The sequence below is a fragment of the Trichomycterus rosablanca genome, chromosome 6 (genome assembly GCF_030014385.1).
Source record: "Trichomycterus rosablanca isolate fTriRos1 chromosome 6, fTriRos1.hap1, whole genome shotgun sequence".
NCBI lineage: Eukaryota > Metazoa > Chordata > Actinopteri > Siluriformes > Trichomycteridae > Trichomycterus > Trichomycterus rosablanca.
This window is the reverse complement of record NC_085993.1, coordinates 49639726-49660355: the sequence shown is the minus strand read 5'-3', so window position 1 is coordinate 49660355 and position 20630 is coordinate 49639726. Positions and strand designations below refer to the sequence as shown.

At 40.2% G+C, this 20630-nt stretch overlaps 1 protein-coding gene across 2 annotated transcripts in view; it reads left to right on the top strand.

The window, feature by feature from the left end:
- Positions 1-20630, top strand: part of mast2 (microtubule associated serine/threonine kinase 2) — a 182125-nt gene that overhangs the window by 24923 nt on the left and 136572 nt on the right. For both annotated transcript variants that reach the window (XM_062998005.1, XM_062998006.1), the window contains 2 exons: positions 2459-2597; positions 3911-4056. In XM_062998005.1, coding sequence (XP_062854075.1) covers positions 2459-2597; positions 3911-4056 — 285 coding nt within the window. The remainder of the gene's footprint in view (positions 1-2458; positions 2598-3910; positions 4057-20630) is intronic.

Genomic DNA, 20630 nt, shown 5'->3' with positions numbered 1-20630 from the left:
GCGGTAAACCACGCTGGCACACCAGAACTGATTTCTCGAACTCGTGAACATCTTCGAATCTCAGCACTGCTATCGTCATGCGCGATGCCTACACGAACAATGATTGGTTCGTTTGTCAGGGTTGAATGCTGGAGGGAATTCATCATAACTGATGTAGTTAAGACGTCTGCTGGCTTGTTGATGGCGCCTACATCAGCGGTGAGGGATGAAGGGGATCAGTGTCGTACGTCTCGTACAAGTGAAAAGATGCACTCGGCTTCTGCACGTGTCGGAAGGGGCGTGTGTTAGTCACGGCTCTTTTCGGTCAGGAGTGGAGGTCAGCATCAGCAGAGAGGAAGCAAAGTGCAATTAGGTAATTGGACATGACTATATTAAGGGAAAAATAAAAATAAATTGGGGAAAAATTAAAAAAAGATAAGAATTTGACTTCCAGTTCCAAACTATTGCACTTTATGACTTTATTATTTGCACCTCCAGACGGAAACAGAGAAAACAGGTTGTGTTCAGAGTAAGTTGCATATTTCAGAATCCTTCTGGCTCTGTTTAGGCCAGACGACTAAAACTCTTGGTTATTTTTCGTGCGTGTAATATGTTTGTCGTAAGTGTTAAAAGCTTAAAAGCTTGGTGGGTGTCAGACTAAGCTCCTGTTATATAAAGTAGTAGCAGTTATGTTGAGGGAGATTTAGAAAGAATTTGATTTGCTTTTGGATAAATAAAGTAGCTGGTGGAACATTTATTATGGACATAAATAAAGTTGCTTTCAAATACTGATGTGGTTACAGCTTCTTGTTTAAAGAAGGAGTTCTTAGTGAGTAATCACGCTTATGTTGGGGGGGTATATCCGACTGTTTCACAGCTGAAATTGTAAATACGTTTTTGTAATTCTTGGGTTGAAGTGTTTATAACTGCTGTACACAGACTGAGTTTTTCTGGCTTATCTCTCTTTATAAAATGCTGTCGCTTGGCTATGTGTGACCTTTTACTTTCATCGTTTTGTCTTTGTGTGGTAACTATCACGTACTCTGACTGGTTGATGGTGTTATTTAGTAATTGTTAGTGTAAGAATCAGTCATGGGTTAACTGTTACCACTTAGACTAGAATTTTAATACAGTTAAAAGCAGAATATAAATGCATGTTTTTATGCAAAAAAAAAATCATTTTTTGTCTTGCATTTAACTACATACTCTAAACTACTACTGACAAAACGAATGCTGCCAATAATTACTGGCCTGTATAACACATGGTTGTACTTGACAAAGAAGCAATTTTAACTAATACTAGATGGTCAGCAGTGGTTTAAATTGGATTAATTTTCATGTTTAATCACTTCTTTATGCTGGTCAGGGATGCTGTGAAGTCTGTCTTCTCTAGAATCGCTCGGCACCATGCAGTAATACACTCCGAACAGGACACGATCCATTGTCGGTGGCCTAAGACATAGCCAGTTATGTCTGTATGTAGACCCCCGGGTAGCCGATATCACCTCTGGGGATAGAAACCTTGGATACTGCTGCGCCACCTGACATATGATTATGATTTTTGGGCAATACTAACATACAAAAAAGTAATTTATTGCACAAACTGTTTAATCACAGACCAATGGGGCAGTGGTAGCTCAGCGGTTAAGGTACTGGACTGGTAATCCAAAGGTTGCCGGTTTGAGCCCCAGCACTTGCCAAGTTGCCACTGTTTGGCCCCTGAGCAAGGCCCTTAACCCGTAAGTGCTTAAACTGTATTCGGTCATAAACATAAACAAACAAAAACAGACCAGCAGCTTAGAATAACTGCTTTATCGGTAAATAAAAAATGTGTGCATGTGTTTAAAACGTATTTTATATCTGTCCCTAATGCTAATGTGTGATATCTGCATAAGCAATTTCAGCTCTGCTCTCAAGTGGAACGTTAGGTGTTGGAGATTAAAGTTAATTGCATTATTTTAAATGTCAGTGTTGTTAATTTTGGGATTGTCATGCTTTTTAAAGCCACGTTTACATTCTGCTATAGGAGGGTGGTTGTTATCTTTACTATGTCTTTACAATTTCTTCTTGCATCAGAACAGCTCTGCCCGATAACGCCACTACTGTTCTGTGTCTAAGATAAATTAATCTGCGAACAAAATGTCCTTGCTATTCTGACATGTATTTTCCTGCCCAGGAACCAACGCTGGCAGCATTTTTAAAACAACCATGATTTGTTAAATCTCATGTATGAGGGAAATCTCACTCACTGTCATGCCAGCTGCCATAGAACACATCAACAATTATTTGTATTGTTATTATTACTACCTAATTCTAGATGCTTCTTTTAATAATGCAGCCTGAGCAGATTAGAATTTTCTGGCTTTATATGCACAATGTATCGCGGCCTCACCAAGCCTTTTATATCTGTCATGTTTTATTAGGTTTTTATTACTATACTTATGTTAAACTATCATTCCCTCTCTGTCTTATTCTGTAGAAGGAGGCAGTAGTGCACCCACCGCTGCTCTTTCGGAAGCTGAGCAACCCTGACCTGTCCACTGCTGCAGGAAAGACCAAACTGCAGCGCCAGCTCAGTCAGGATGACGGCCGAGGCCGACGCAGCAGCATGGCAACTGGTAACGCAAACGCTTTCTCACTTTTCCCCTTTTCTACAAGCACTCTTGACCACGTTTTAGATAAATCGCAATAATAAAAATGATTTCCTATTGACCTTATGCTGAGCATTTTCTTTCTGAAATGTGATGTGACTGTATTTAAGCAACTTCTGATGTCCTGGTCTGGTGCTTATTTCAACATGCGATACATGTCCTGTATGTGACATTTTCTTCCAATTTAGCGTAATCAGTTTGTCTTCCCCTGCTGGTGGATCCCTGATTGCAGTTGAGGCGGGTATATTCACCCCCCCACCCCCGGACCCATGCATTCTGCACGGGCGCCTCTATATCTGCTAACCAGGGTTTTTACGCAGCGTCTGAAGACCCCACCCACATAGTCCGGTCATCCCCGCTTATCCCAATTATGCCCGCTAGATGGCATCCAGCCGACTGGTGGCAAACGGAGGAGTTCGGAATCTCGGCGCTGGTGTGCTAGCGGAATATCCCGCTGCTCCACCTGGGCGCCTTTGTTTGCTGAATTGTGTTTTGCGTAATGTTTTATATTCTGTGACGACACAGATCACCCACATAAACTCACTTCACTGTTAACATCAACCATCACGCCTGTGGCATCTTGATTACTTTGAGGGTGTCTGGATCAGATCAGATCAGTATTTGTATCAGCCCAATACTCCTAATATCACTTGCACTCCTTACATTTCTCTACAAATAGTTTCTTTTAATTAATTTGGCAACTGTCTTGATTAATTTTCCCTTACCAATAATATATATAATATAATATATATTAGGAAGATCTAGGAATCGGCTAATTAGATTAGATTAGATTAGATTCAACTTTATTGTCATACACATGTACAACTACAAGGCAAAGATTCACCTGTATATCTTGTTCTTACCACTGCCCATATCCTGTAAATAATGTATATCGTAGATATATCGATGTATCCTGCACTTGCTGCTTATGGCACTTCTGGTTAGATGCTAAACTGCATTTCGTTGCCTTGTACTTGTACATGTGTAATGACAATAAAGTTGAATCTAATCTAATCTAATCTAATTAGCCGATTCCTAGATCTTCCTAATATGTATTGTACTTATCGGTAAGGGAAAATAAATCAAAACAGTTGCCAAATTGAGTAAAAGAGAAATAAAAGGAGTGCAAGTGGTATTGGGTGTATATTGCTGACATGATGTTGGTCCACTTATCTCAATCTATAATTGAGACTCTTTCAGGATGAAAATACAAAACGATTCAATACTTGGTGGTTTGGCATGTGGTGGAATGAAGACCTCACTTGTGGTGTATGTTGTAGGGAAGCAGCTCCTGCCGTTGTCCAGCAGCATGCACAGTGGCGTGAGTCAGCTGGCCTGGCAGCAGCAGACGGGAGAAGCCAACAACCTCATCCGCATGAGGAACCAGACACTGGGCCAGTCCGCTCCTTCTTTAACTGCAGGACTGGTGAGTTATCGCTCTTTCTTTCCCCTCTCGCTGGCTCACACATGACTGACACCATTCTACTTGCCTTAATATGTGCAGAATTTTGGATGGTTATATCTTTCCATTTTGTCCTATCTAATACCCCTTTTCCACCAAAAAAAACCTGGTTCTGGTTCTTGAACCGGTTCTGTTCTGGTTTCTCTGAACCTTGGTGTTCTGTAGAGAACCGACCCGCGTTTCCACCAGTTTTTGAGAACCAAGCCTCCGTCATCATCGGTGGGCGTTACGTACTAAGAGTTTAGAGCAGTAATATCATGGTGGAGTGTGTAGATTATGTGCGAGCATTTGTGCTGCTGTTACAGATGTTTGTTTTTATGTAAAAAGCATCGATCTAACAATCGGTGATAAGAAGACGTGACGTGTTTGTATCAGTTGTTGTTTTCTTTAGTTCACTGCTCGACTCGAGCGATAAAACATCATTAAAGTTCCACATCACGAACATTTATCTGGGTTTGTCTCAGTTGTTGTTTTCTTTACTTTATTGACGTGAGAAGCGTCTTACGCTTCGTTTTCATCGCAACTCTCGGCGCAGATAGCCGGTTTGCTCAGCGCTCAACTCGAGCGATAAAAGATCACTAAAGTTCCACAACACGAACAAACATCTGTGTGAAATAACCATCAAATCCACTCTAAAATACCACGTGTATCTGTGTTTAGCTGGATTTACTTCATATACTTCACGCTTTATTTTTCACATTAAGCGTGTTTTGTTCTGTCCGGGTCACTTTTATCTCGTAATATCACACAATTCACCTTTTTAAAGGCGCTTTGAAAATGTCAGCTGCAAACAGGCTAAACGTTTAATCAGGTGAAGTTTAAAAGATAAAAATGCAGCGATAAGCTCCATACGAGACCCCAGCAAGACGGCATTGTTGCTAACGCGCTGTGCTGTACAGCATGACGCGCCCACTGGTTCGGGCTGAAAAACCCAGTATTCCGTGGTGCCAGATTGGCCCGATAGTTCACTGTCTGGTGGAAACACGCGGAACCGGTTCAAAATCAAGTTCGGGAACCGGAACGGGCTCCGTGCCGCGTCGGTGGAAAAGGGGTAACCGAGAGTTCTGTTGAAATGTTAACTGGCATCCTTGAAGGACACATTGACGCTGCCTTGTTATCCATTGTTTTTGTTAGGAAGATGAGCAAGGCCTTTTTACGTATGTGTAGATCAGTTTCTTGCCACTGTCACCCATGGCTTGCTCGACAGGGGTCAGTCCTGGGTGCTGTCAGATTGCTTTGAGGCAATGTCTATTGTCAAAAAAAGTGCTACACAAATAAATTTGACTTGACTTGACTTTAAATTTACCCTGCAGCTTTGACCTGCTGAAACACTCTTGGTTTAGGGTGAGAAGGCATTCATAATAATCTGATTTGGATTTAGATCTATAAAAAGGGAGAAGCCCTTATTAGTGCTGCATGTCTGTCATATGATACAAACCTACTCTGTCTACAGAACAGGTCATATCAATGTCTAAGGCAGCGCTTCCCAACCTGTTTTGCACCACGGACCGGTTTCATATAAGATATAATTTCATAGACTGGTGGGGGTGGGAGGATTTGAAATAGAAGAACTATACTACTCACGAATGAGCTTTTTTTTGCTGCAACAAGGCGCTGCTCCCACCTAGTGGTGATGGGAGACAATAACACCTATAAAAAGCAATGTTTTCTTTGCTTTACTAGCGATCTCTAATTACAGTATTTATTCTTTATGTGCGGCCCGGTAATAAATGACCCACTGACCGGTACCGGTCCGTGTCCCGGTGGTTGGGGACCACTGGTCTAAAGGATCTGTTTGATTAGCTTTTATTGTCCTGCCAACATAATGAAAATGTAATCTTTACAGCATGTAGAGTTGGTGCACAGCCCAAACCAGTTGGGTTCAGTACCCAGTTCTGTACACTGTCTGAATAAAGTTCTGCATTCCCTGTGTTTGTTACAGTTTTCTTAAGCGTCTCTCAAATGTGGCTCAAGTTGGACTCTGGTATGAGTGCCCTGTGATGTACTGGTGTCCTTTCATTGGTGTAATTGCTCCCAGTGTCTTTAGAATGGGCTTCAGACTTGACCTGCGTCTGAACAGGATAAAATGCAACCAGAAAAACTTAAACCAACATAATAATAAATGAAATATATAATGGAACAGTGGTAGCGTAGTGAGTAGAGCTTTTGGGCTATCAATCGGAAGATTGTCGGTTCATATTCAGACTCTGCTATGCAGCCACTGTTGGGCCCTTGAGCAAGGCTCTTGACCCTATCTGCTTCTGGGACGCAGAACTATGGCTGACCCTGCGCTCTGACCCCAGCTTGACCGTACACGTTTATCTGTATATATGACGAATAAACCAATAAATCATCTTTGTTTTGTTTACAGCAGTACTTTTTGGCACTGTATGGAAATAATAGAAAAGGTTTCCCAACCCTCAGAATTCTTCCACATGATGTGAATGTGGTGTAACACTGCAGTGCTGTGGTCTTTAAATGTAGTATGTTATTGTGTAATAAGAGCCGAATGTGTGTCAGTAAAGCTTCTGTGACCTCCTAGCCCTTGACCTGTGCCAGTCAGTAGATACAGCGCGAGATTCCAAGTTTAGTCCAACATCTACCCCTGCCGGCTGTATCTGGTACTGCATTGTCTTTATATTCTTAGCAAAATAACTTATTTTTTGCATGCAGTGAGGGTAAAAAAAAATCTAAGATAAATAGTCTGCACTTTTATTTTTAATTACTTTTTTTTTTTTTACTACAATGTTTTAGCTTGGTGGGCATCACTGCCACCTCACAGCAAGAAGGTCCTGGGTTCGATTCCCAGGTGGTGTGGTCTAGGTCCTGTCTTTGTGGAGTTTGCATGTTTCTCCTGTGTCTGTGTGGGTTTCCTCCGGGAGCTCCGGTTTCCTCCCACAGTACAAAGACGTGTAAGTGAGGTGAATTGGAGATGACTGTGTTTGACATTAAAACTTGAGCTGGTGAACCTTGTGTAACCTGTCCTGTCATGAATGGAACCAAAGAGTAAAACATGATGCTAAAATCCTGTTACTTTTTGTGGGTAGTGTGTTGCTTGTTGAGGCCTTTAAGACTACTTGATGTTGCTGAAAGGGTTTTGTGTACGTGATGTTCAGAATCAACAGGGCTGACCAGTAGATGGATGGATATATAATTTATCTGGTACTGCATTGTCAGATTAGCAGTCTAAAGTTGCACTAAAATCAGACTGATCTTTATTACGATCTTTAGCATGTTCTTTATCATTAACAGTTTTCGTATAAGTGCATCTATATGCTTGATGGACATCTAATTTCAAAACAAGCTTGAACGGCGACTAGTTCCTAGAATGACTGTACGTTTCCTAAAGTGCTATAGAAATGGTGGTATCAGTACTAACAGGGGGAAACGACCCAAAACAAACATCCCGCTGCTTAGTACTTAAAATACTTTTATATAAATACTTTTATTGCACTTGATCTCACTTGCTTAAAATTAACTGGTGCCTCGTTAAGGGGCGAGTTCCTCCCTGTTGCTCAAGGTTTTTTAGGTTGGTTAAACTAAATAAATGAATAAAATGCACTAGGGATGTAACGATACACTCTACCCACCATGCGATTCACGATACGATTTTTTAAACAAAATTAAATTGAAGACAAATTATGACAAAGTTTCTTTTTATTATTTCACTTAAAAATAAAAAAAAATACTGTATTTGTGATTATCTTTTATTTATCTAAATAATGAATGCCTTTTTATTTCTGAGGTAGGTACAAACTATGCAAAACAATGCTGCACATTTCCCTTTTTGTGTAAAACAAACCCTGAACTTAAATAAATAAATAAATAAATAAATAATACAAATAAAGAAAGTCTCCTCACATAAATAAATTTGACTGGAAAATTCTGAACCTGGCAACCCTGTAGTGACGTCAACCAGGCAAGGTGACTAGCGCCAGCGCCCTCTGCTGTTTAAAAGTGAATATCGATTCGTTATACATGTAAGCAGATTTGAATCGTTACACGTGTGAATGGATTTTTAACTGTCTTGTGTTTTTTGGAGATCTTTCTACACACCAGAACTCAGGAATAAACCTTCAGGGGTGTGTTAGACCAACACTGTCTATCGCATTACCATGCTGCCTCAGCTAAACATAAAAACATGTTCTATACTATTAGATTAAATTATATTAAAATTAAATAGTGTGTAAATGTTAAGTGCATGGAAATTCATTTGAAGGTATTAAAACCGATGATAAATAAAATTAATTATAACTTGCTCTGGGTTCATCACTGGGTTGCTACCAGCTCTGTAGGTGAGCGTTGACATTTCTGCAAGTGAGATTTATTGCATGAATTAATTATTGGACTCATTTTATTAACTCAGCTTACAGAAGCAATTCTACACCCAATAAACAAGGCAGTAAACGCAAGCACGCAGTAAATTGTGTATATAATTTATGTGTACACCGCTGGGTGGCAGTAGTGTTTTGTGGGTCATTTGCACTGAATTCTTCACTAAAACCTGCTGTGATTTTTTTGTACACAAGAATTATAATCCAGTACTGGACTCCTTACTGCACTGTGTGCAAGTGTGTGTGTGTAGCAGCAAACTGCTGACATTGTCCTCATTCTTCTGTAGCTTTCGGACTGTGGTAGCTCAGTAGCTAGTAATCAGAAGGTTACCGGTTCAAGCCCCGCCACCAAGTTGTCACTGTTGGTCTCTGTGCAGATTGTATGAGGCCACAAATACTAAAAGTCATGGCATGGTGGCTTGGAATGGGTAGCACAGTCGCCTCACAGCGAGAAGGTCCTGGGTTCGATTCCCAGGTGGGGCGGTCCGGGTCTTTTCTGTGTGGAGTTTGCATGTTCTCCCCGTGTCTGTGTGGGTTTCCTCACACAGTCCAAAGACGTGCAAGTGAGGTGAACTGGAGATACAAAACTGTCCATGACTGTGTTTCACACTGAAAACTTGGACTGATGAATCTTAATGAATGTAACCAAAGTGTAAAACTTGACATTAAAATTCTAATAAAATAATAAACAGGCAGATTCTAGCGCAATAATAAGTAGTAAAATCAGTTTCCCTATAAACTTCACTATTAAACAATCTAGGTATGTCTTAATCGTAGCAGCGACAGTGCTGATACTGTTTTTAATGCGCACTGTCAGTGGGAGTTACCTGTTGGCTTGGGACGGTGTGCAAATTTTAATCCCCTGAACCTGACCCCGTCTGTGAGAGCTTTCAGAACCCCTACTGTCAGACTGTAATGTTTGTAGAGTGTGGGAGAACGTGACCGTGGAACACACACCGGGCACCACACCGAACGGGCAGATGGTGTTTACTGTCGCGCGCCGGTCATGCAGCCCTGAGTGTGTACACACACAGATTAGTGGAGGTGTGTGACCATGGTTCTGTGCAAAAACCAGGGTTACTGACTTTATATTCTTAGCTAATTCATTTCTTTTTTGCATGCGGTGAGGGTCAAAAATCTAAGATCAATAATCTGTCTTTTTCTTTTTAATTAACATTTTTTGCTACAATGTTTTGGCTTGCTGGGTAGCACTGCTGCCTCACAGCAAGAAGGTCCTGGGTTCGATTCCAAGGTGGTGTGGTCTAGGTCCTTTCTTTGTGGAGTTTGCATGTTCTTCCCATGTCTGGAGATACAAAATTGTCCATGACTGTGTTTGACATTAAACTTGTGAACTGATTAACCTTGTTTAACCAGTAACTACCTGCCCTGTCATGAATAGAACCAAAGTATAAAACATGTTAAAATCCTGTTACTTTTTGTGGGGTAGCGAGTTACTTGTTGAGACCTTTAAGGTTTTGTGTACGTGATGTTCAGAATCAACAGGGCTGACCAGTAGATAGATGGATGGATGGATGGATGGATAGATAGATAGATACTTTATTTATCCAGAGGGAAATTATTGGCCTCCAGTAGTTAAACAATAAAAAAAAGAACTAATACAAATAAAAATTAAGTAAGTACAATACAAGTGTTATTTACATTAAGTGTTAATTACATTAAGCAACAGTATCAGATCGGATTAGTGGGTAGCACTGTCGCCTCACAGCAAGAAGATCCTGGGTTCGATCCCCAGGTGGGGCGGTCCGGGTCCTTTCTGTGTGGAGTTTGCATGTTCTCCCCGTGTCTGCGTGAGTTTACTCCGGGTGCTCCGGTTTCCTCCCACAGTCCAAAGACGTGCAAGTGAGGTGAATTGGAGACACAAAATTGTCCATGACTGTGTTTGATATAAACTTGTGAACTGATGAATCTTGTGTAATGAGTAACTACTGTTCCTGTCATGAATCTAACCAAAGTGTAAAACATGACGTTAAAATCCTAATAAACAAACAAACAAACAAACATCAGTATCGGATTGGTGCCAGCCCTACATATATACTGTATATATATACATATACATTTAGGGTTAAATATAAGGGAATATGTAGACTCGAATATGGGGGTGCAAATGTGTGTCTTAGTAAAGCCTAACTAAACCCTGAAACCCTAAAAGTGTCTGTGTGTGTGTGGGGGGGGGGGGCGGGGGGTATTTTTATATACAGGGTCATCTGGTGATGGATATTTTTCTTTTAAAAAGTAAAATGATTTAAAAACTGTGTTTACTCAGGTTGTCTGTTTAATTTTAAATGCAGTTTAAAGCTCTACACTGGAAGACGGCGAGTACTTTTTATAGCACTGTCTGTGGGTTATGGAAGGACACGGTGTATTATTTAATCTTAATGTTTGTATAATGTGCTCGTACACTTTTGGTACTATTTTTTTTCACATTCATAACAGCCGCTAGCTAGATGCTCTGCTTGTTTCTTGATGTGTGGGGGCTGTGAGGTATTAAAGAGAAAAGTCTGAGAGGATTCTTTGCCTGAGGTTTATCCAGATTTATGCATAATATTCATACGAATGAAGAGAAATCTGAATATTACCTTTTGATTGAGCCTTTAAAATTCATTTGAGAAGAAGAAGTCGGACTGACGAACTATAGAGGAAATATCTGCATCATTAACTATTTGCATCAGAGCCCGACGGTGCTGCTGTGACAGAAATAGTTTTTTCCCCCAGTTTTCTTTTCCTTATGTCTTCTGCTTTCTCCACTTACCAGACATCTCTTAGTGATATAAAAGATTCTCAGTAAAAGCTGTAGTGATAATTATGCTTCATTGTATTTTTATTGTAATCGTGATTTTTGCCGAACACATACCTTCTACACAAAAGCCGGGCGGCACGGTGGATTAGTGGGTAGCACTGTCGCCTCACAGCAAGAAGGTCCTGGGTTCGATCCCCAAGTGGGGCGGTCCGGGTCCTTTCTGTGTGGAGTTTGCATGTTCTCCCCGTGTCTGCGTGGGTTTACTCCGGGAGCTCCGGTTTCCTCCCACAGTCCAAAGACGTGCAAGTGAGGTGAATTGGAGATACTAAATTGTCCATGACTGTGTTCGAACTTCGAAATCTTGTGAATTGATGAATCTTGTGTAATGAATGTACATGAGTGTAACCAGATTGTAAAACATGATGTTAAAATCCTAATAAACAAACAAACACAAAAGCCTGTTCTAACCGTCCTTTCTCAACATGGACACATACACAGGAAATGACATAATTGGGTGTAGTTGTATAGAACTACAATAAAAAATGACTGTATTCATTTTTCGATTCGAATCGATCTTTATTTGAACGATCCGATATCGATTCATATAAACGCGGGATCGATCTTTTAAATACGCCCCTTTTTACGGTGCACACGGAAATCCGTTACCCCCCTTTAATTTCGCGTGACCAGCCAGTGTTTTTTCATGCAACGAGATCTGACCTGCACATCAGTTCAGCATGGCAGAAGCTCAGGTTATGACCACTACACAACTTTTTGCACTGATTTTCGCTCGGCGACGGGTCGGTGCTGGATTCGGGAGGAACTCGGTGTTCGCTCTGCGATCAAAACTCGGCTCTCGATCAGTGTGAGAAACAGCGAGGGGAAACACAGGGGAGAGGTTGTAAACAGGTGGTGGAGCGCAATATAGTTTCTATCAGAATACATCAGCACACGCGAGTTTTACAGTATTTCTGACCTGATCGTTCTCTACAAAACAAAATATTTATTAACCTCCAACTCACTATAGAACGATCCATGCTGCTCGTGTTGCCAAATCCACTCAGATTCATTTATTTCATCAGCGCACAAACTTTCATCTCTCGCTACTTGTTGATGTGCATGTTTGGACGTGGTATCATTAAACCTTTCATCACTTCTCACGTGTGTTTTCGTGACAAAACGTAGTTTTGGAGAGCAGAGAAGCTCGCCTGTGATTCCCCCTGGTGATAGATGGTGTAGATGTAAAACCCCCCATCGCCGATCAGTCGTGTAGTGTGAACATTACAGCGACCAGGTGTTAATCAGAGTGTCGTGTAGTGTAAACTTGGCATAAGCTGTACAACAGCCAGGTGTATGTTTACATTACATTTACAATGTTGTAGCGTGTCAGACATATAAAATAATAATAAAAAATGAATGTTACTGTTTTCTGTTTTGGATGAATTATTTATGTAAACAAAATACACAAATATTTTTAATAATAAATGTTCTTTGTACAATGATCACATTCGTTCTCTGAACATCTGTACATATTTAAACAAAACCTGTTAATGTAACTCAAATATGCCTAACTGTGTTGAATCGAAATTTAATCGAAAATCGAAGATCGAATCGAATCGGGACCTTGTGAATCGGAATCGAATCGATCCAGGAAATTAGTGGCGATACCCAGCCCTAATATTCATATTTAACTTCGAAAGGAACAACAAAGCAGTTTTAGTTTGATTCACAGAATTCAATGTTTTTTTGTGTTTTCTATTTTGCATTTCCCCCCAAATCTTTCTCACGTTCTAGTCGTATCCAATAACCCGATCGTATTTCTACTCTAATGTAGGGCTGCAGCTATCGATTATTTTTGTAATCGAGTATTCTATCTATTATCCCAGTGATTAATCGGGTAATCGGATAAGAAATACTTTTGCTTTAATAAAGTGCAAAAGTAAATACATATAAGAATAAACGCGTCTCTTAAAACAAACTGCACATTTTTATTCCTTGCATACAGGACAGTTTAAAGAGAACATTTTTGAAATGCAAAAACTAGGGATGCATCGATACCATTTTTTTCCCAACCGAGTAAGAGTACATGTATTTTTGTACTTGCCGATACCGATACCTATTCAGAATACCGTTTTTTTTTAAAAACAAAAACACACGTGAGAAGTGACGAGGGGTTTAATGATACCACGTCCAAAAATGCACGTCAACAAGTAGCGAACGATCAAAGTGTTTGTGCGCTGACGTGATGAAATCAAGGAGGAATAATAAATGAATCTGAGTGGATTTGGCAACACAAATAGCATGGATTGTTCTGTAGTGAGTTGGAGGTTAATAAATATTTTTGTTGTTATGTTTTGTAGAGAACGATCAGGTCAGAAATACTGTAAACCTGTGTGTGTGCTGTTTGTATTCTGATATAAACTATATTATCCCCCTGTCCCACCTGTTTACGCTCCTCTCTTGCGTTTCCCCTCACACCCGTATCCTGCGTTCTCATTGGCTGTTCGACATGTCACTCACTGCCAGTCGCACGTCTCAGATCGGATATCTGACGTGCTAGAAAACCCGAGCGCTCGGCGAGCCGGTCGGATCGAGTTGTCGGATAGTTCACGCTTAGCGATCGAGAGCCGAGTTCCGATCGCCGAGCGAACGCCGAGTCGCTCCCGAGCCGGCAAATCTAGCGTCGACCGGCCGCCGAGCGAAAATCAGGGCAAAAATCGTGTCGTGTGAACCGGGCATAACGCAGCAACGTGCACTAGGCACACGGTATCGGATGTTTAGTATCGGAGCCTCGTTTGCGAGTTCGAGTACGAGTTAATGAGCGCGGTATCGGGCAAATACTCGATACCAGTATCGGTACTCATGCATCTCTAGCAAAAACAAATACATCAAAAATAAATCTAATTACTTTTAAAATGTAAACAGGCAACCTAAAACTGTCATAAATAATAATGAACAATAATACATAAACATTTCCTCTAATCTGTGCAACTTTCAGAACTAAAAGTTTCAGCTCCAGCTCACGCAGAACATTAAGCTTTAATATTTTGTTGGGAGGCTTTGTGGCGTTTGTAGGAGGTTCTGTCAGGATTGTATCTCCTAGATGAGGTAGATTTGGCGTTAGTGTTCGTGTGCATGTGTGTTTGCCTTCAAAAAAGCCTGTGGTGGTTGCAATGAAGAAAAGTCAGCGTATCAACGTATCTGATGGTGTGGATGTTGTTGCCCCTTATAGACACACAGCCAGTCGTGCTTCTGTTTAGGCACCTGAGCTGAGATTCAAACTCAAGAGCTTAAGATGTCAGCACTGGTGGGCTAGAGCATTTTACTTAAGCAATAGAACACGAGAGGTCGTGTGTTATCGCGAATAACATCACGGCTGTGATTCGGTCGCAGGCACGAGCCGAAGGCGAGTAGATCATCACAGCTGTGATGTTATTCGCGATAACACACGACCGCAAGTGTTCTATTGCTTTTATACAACAGTTTTTACAAAATAAAGAAAGAAAATAAATCAAAGAAGCCCTGAGTTTCATAATAAATATGCTTTAATATTGACAATACCTTCCGCCAAAAAAGTAGTTCCACAACGAATATAAAGTTTAACACTACAAAGCAGACATCCCAAGTTGCAAAAACTCATTTCAGGTCAGGGAGGTAAGAACAAGAAGAAGAAAAAGGCGAGAACCTCCGAAGGGAAAAAAAAGAAATAAAAAACCTCACACACACACCAAAGGATTATGGGTGATAACAGAGCTTTTATGAGCTGCTAACTGGGCTATTAAGCTAACTGTTCACGTCACAAACACATTAATGTTCCCTAAATAGTGCACTAGATAGTGAATTAGACAATTGGTTATGTTCCCTACACAGTGCACTAGATTGTATGTCAGACAACGGATCTAAAACGCGATCGGGTAAAAATCGCCTGCGTGCGCGTTTGTGTGCATGAAGCTTGTCGTTAATGGCAACGCGTCGGCGGAGTAATACAGTTGTGGTGTGAAAAGACCGTGTTATCACGAATATCAGCACAGTTAGAACGCTTCTCAACCAATCAGATTGTAAGGTCGGAACTAACTGTCGTATAACAGAATTTTATGAGCAATTCCATTTTTCTAAAATACAAACTAAGAGCAGCTTATGTGTATTCTGACCCATGTTCCTAATTTGGCCTAATTTCCTAATTCCCTAATAATTATGATCACAATAACGAGTAAAGCAGTTGTGATTTTTAGTTCATTCATTTAATTAATTGTATGTATTAATGAATTAATTTCTAAATTAATTTATTTGGATGATTAATTCTGTTCCGATTCGTACTAGTGTAGGTTTTAAACAGGACGTTTGTCACGGCCTCCTCACTTGCATATTGATTAACTCGGCCAAGTGCAAACAGTTCATCCTTTGTCACCGAGGTCTTTTATAGGAGCAGTGCAGCTGTGTGGTGACTGTTCTAATGAAACTGTGCAGCATTGTGATAAGAGACTCCTCTAACACAAGCATCAGGTGCAAAATCAGTGCTTCAAAATGCACCGAGCTAAAACAGCAGATGTAGAATATCAGACTATGTTCAGTCAAGTGTTGAGCTTTAGATCCTCATCTGTTTGTAGCAAAACTTTTCTTTCTTGTTAAAACATTTTTGGAGTATTTTTTATGCCCCCCCCCTCTCCTAATTTAGCGTAGCCATTCTGCTGCTCGGGACCCCAACATCGTCCCCAGCACGTACGGAGAGCCACGCCTCGATCTCTGCGCTCCTCCACTTTCTCTACAGGCTCCCTGGGCAACCAAGCCTTGATAACCCCACCCCTGCAGACCGGAGGCCAATTTTTGTCTGCTGCAGGCATTAGCCAGTTATACCTGCTATTGGGCGCCCAGCCAACCGGTAGCAGAGCCGAGATTCATACCCGTACAAACAGTACAAACAAAAAGATGTAAAAAGTTAGTCTAAAAAAAAAAAAAAAGAAAAAAAAAAAGTTGTTGGTGTTTGTACAGTTTGTTACAGAACATGGAAACAAAGTGTGTGTGACATGGTGCTGCTGCAGGTAGTTTTGCTGCCTCAAAGCTCCACTCATTTAAAGGTCACACCTTCCTCACTATTTGGTTGCTGAATGTGTGGAGTTTGGTATGTTCTCATCGTTTTTTTTTTTTTTTTTTTTTTTTTTTTTTTTTTTAGGGTTAGAAGATGAATCCATAAGTGACATTCCAATTAGGGCTGCCACTAACGACTATTTTTCTATCGATTAATCTATAGACTGTTTTATCGATTAGTTGATTAATCTAACAATTAATTCTCCTTCAAAAATAACTTGGCACAAAACTAAATTTATAAAACGGATAGTTCCGGTCCTAAAATCTGATTGGCTGAGCTGCGTTCGAAGCCGTTGTAAAATCCCAGATAAACGCACACCTAGGACCATCTCACATCATTCCATATTAATACGCCACTGAAAAGAAAAAGTTATTTTCACCCTCATGTTGCCTAGCAACACTGTTAATCGAACTACCTGGCGTCACGGAAGAATGCGTTATTGTAAATTTATACACAATAAATACATTTATGAATTAAACATTGTTGTATTTATTGTATTTTATGTTGACCGCCGTTTTATAAAAGCAATAAGCCACTCGAAACCGTGCGTTACTGTTATGATTTTATCACGGGGAAAGAAGTTTTAGGGACTCCGCTTCGCGTCCTGCCAAAAACGTCATCCCCGTGCTAAAATCACAGTAACGCACGGCCTCTCGTGGCTTATTGCTTTAGTACACAGGGTTTATGTCCATATTATCAAATTCTCAAGTGCTCCATATTAAACAAAGTGCAGCACGTGTTTATGGTGTTCCGTACACAAAGCAAAGTGCTTAAACTTAGAGCAGAAATAAAATAGTTCGATGTAGCCACGTCTCATTAATTCCAATGTACAGTAATGACAGAATTTTTTTAAGACTGCGCTTAATGCCGCCAATCAGTGACTGGACCAAATACGACTTAGGTCATGCACGCAGCAAGTAGTGCTGAGGGAATCATATGAACGCTTATACGAATGGAGACGTTGTAGAAATTAAAAACGATCATTTATAAACATAGTTTTAAAAACGATGCTTGGACTTAAAATATTGATGCATCGACTAGGTCGACCAATCGCGGCAGCCCTACTGCAAATCTCCACTCATTTAAAGGTAACACCTTTCTCGCTATGTGGTTGCTAAATGTGTAGAGTTTGGTATGTTCTCATCTGTGTTATTTAGGGTTAGGAGATGAATCCATGAGTGACATGCCAATAAAACGTTTTTTCCAAAGATGGAGAGGCACGTTTAGTTAAACACGTTTTACTTCCTTGAAAAGAATTTATAAGCAGATTACAAATCACTGATATAGTTTGTAGACGGTAGTACATTCAGAACAAAGTGCTTTATGTATCGGTTCATTTTTGTTTCAAATTCTATTTCTTTATGAACGTTTCTGAAGTGCTTTTTGCTGAACGTTCTGAACGTATCGAGTTTTGTTCTCCATCAGCTTCTGATGGAATTGGTTTCTCTTCTTTTCTGACCCCCTCCTGTGAACTCTAAAGGCTTCAGGTTCTTCTTTTAAGAGCTGTTCCTCACTTGGGAAGGAATGAGTCATTCGCTGCACTTCAAGGCTAAACGCTCAAATTGGAAAGAAGGACATAAAAAAAGAGAGGAAAAATAACAGCAACCAGAATAAAATAGTTTGGTTTTTATGACCAAAGTTGTTCTATGACCAAAGTCTCTTTAAATCCCACAGACTTAGATTTTTATACTTTTATACTTGTTTATTAGTGGATCTGTGAAGTAGCATACAGGAGCTATTAAATTGTGTGTTTAGGATAAACCTAGACTCAAACACTTACAATTGCAGTAAGTGTGTACAGTGGGGGATGTTGCAGTGTTGTTGATTAGCTTCACAATGTAAACAAATTCTTTACATTTTTGCATTTTGTAGTGATAGATATTACTTTGCCATGTTTTTAAATTTTATTTGTGTCCCTACCCAAATGCCACCAAAAATAAATGAAGGGTAAATGATTAATTAAATAATAATAATGATAAAAATAATAATAATATTGATAGATAGATAGATAGATAGATAGATAGATAGATAGATAGACGGACAGACGAATAGAGAGATGGATAGACTGATAGGAAGATAAACAGACAGAAGGATAGAGAGACTGATAGGAAGATAAACAGACAGAAGGATAGACAGGCAGATAGATAGAGAGATAAATAGACAGACAGACGGACAGATAGAGAGATGGATAGACAGACAGATGGATAGACAGATAATCCAGTCGAACTGCAATTTCCCTCTGGGATCAATAAAGGATTCTGATTCTGATTAGACGGATTGATGGATAAATGGATAGATAGACGGATAGATAGACGGACAGACGGATAGATAGATACTTTATTAATCCTAAAGGAAGGAAATTAAGGCCTCAGTAGCTTGTTACATACATCATAAGTAATAGGCCAGTTGTAGCCTAGTGGTTAAAGTACTGGACTAGTAATCCAAGGGTCACTGGTTCGAGCCCCACCACTGCCAGGTTGCCACTGTTGGGCCCTTGAGCAAGGCCCTTAACCCTTAATTGCTTATGTAATATACTGGCACAGTACTGTAAGTCGCTTTGGATAAAAGCGTCTGCTAAATGCTTAATATGTAAATGTTAATGTGATACTGTAAAGATAATATATTAATATTAATAACACTAAATAATAATAATAATTAGAATAACAGTAGTAACAGTAATAATAGTAACAATCATAATAAAAAATAATACAGAAGAGCCACAGACACGCAGTCCCTCCTACATGTGCACAGTTGCCTTTTGCTTCTTTTTTAAGTGATGAGGTCTCACAAAGAGCTCGACCAATAAGCAGAGGCTTCGACCGCAGCAGCAAGAAACCAGATTGATCACCGTTCCATCAAACAGCCGACGCCTGGTGGTGGTGGTGGGCTAGCATTAGATCACTGCTCCACCCGAGCGCCCAGTGAGATAAACCTAATTAACAGTAACATCAGACACACAGACAAGATCCCAGACTGTTAAGCAGCTCTAATTATATCGAGCAAAAATCCACATTTACAACTTCAACATTTAGAGATATAATGAGTTCTTACATGATTACTAAATTTAGTTTAAATGAAAGGTGGCACAGTGGGGAACATGCTCATCCTGACTTCCTTTTTTTTTTTAGCAAGTTTGCAACTATAATATTTTTAATTTCAAATAAGAACAATCATACATTAACTAGTTGAGCATTTTATATCATTGTTTTGTTTGGTGGCACGGTGGATAAGTGGGCAGCACTGTTTGCTCACAACAAGAAGGTCCAGGGTTCGAACCCCCATGTAAGGGCGGTCTGGGTCCTTTCTGTGTGAAGTTTGCATGTTCTCCCCGTGTCTGTGCGTTTCCTCCGGGTGCTCCGGTTTCCTCCCGCAGTCCAAATACATGCAAGTGAGGTGAATTAGAGATACAGAAATGTCCATGACTGTGTTTGACATTAAACTTGTGAACTGATGAATCTTGTGTAATGAGTAACTACCGTTTCTGTCATGAATGTAACCAAAGTGTAAAACATGACGTTAAAATCCTAATAAATAAATAAATAAATAAATAAATAAATAAATAATTAATTAATTAAATGTAGGCCTCCCCAGTAAGATTTTACTGTTTTCTTACATTTAAATTTAAATTTGCATTCATACAGTTTAGCAGGTGCTTTTATCCAAAGCGACTTACAGTTGTGACCAAGTACAAGTCAGAAAGTTTAGGGTTAAGGGCCTTGCTCAGGGGCCCAACATTGGCAACTTAAAAGTGGTGGGGCTTTAACTGGCACCCTTCTACATTTACATTTACATTTTCGGCATTTAGCAGACGCTTTTTGTCCAAAGCGACTTACATGATACTGTCTAAGCAATTCAGTGTTAAGGACCTTGCTCAAGGGCCCAACAGTGGCAACCTGTCAGTGGTGGGGTTTGAACCAACAACCTTCTGCTTACTAGTCCAGTACTTTAACCACAGAGCTACCAATTAGGAAGAGCTCATTGCTTTTGCTTAAGGAGATTTGGTTTTAGAAAACCATTAAAATGTTCTTCTTGCCCTTTGAAATGCAGAACAGACTAAAGATCAAACGTGTAAGATGCTTTTGCACACACACATGCAGTCACACATTCTGCTCTCCCTCGGCGTTCGACTTCGCTCTGGATTCTTTCTCTTTCTCCATCAGACGGATTTGCAGTCAGCTGAACACTCACGGGTTTCATTTTCCCTCAACATGGCCGTACCTCTCAGATCAGATATATTTCTCCACCTAATGCACACACAGACAAAAGCCACGTGGTGTTGCCTTGGAAACTGCCGGGATCGGTATAATAACGTTACTCGCTTTGTAAATGGTTTAATTTATTATGTTTTGATCCACGTTGC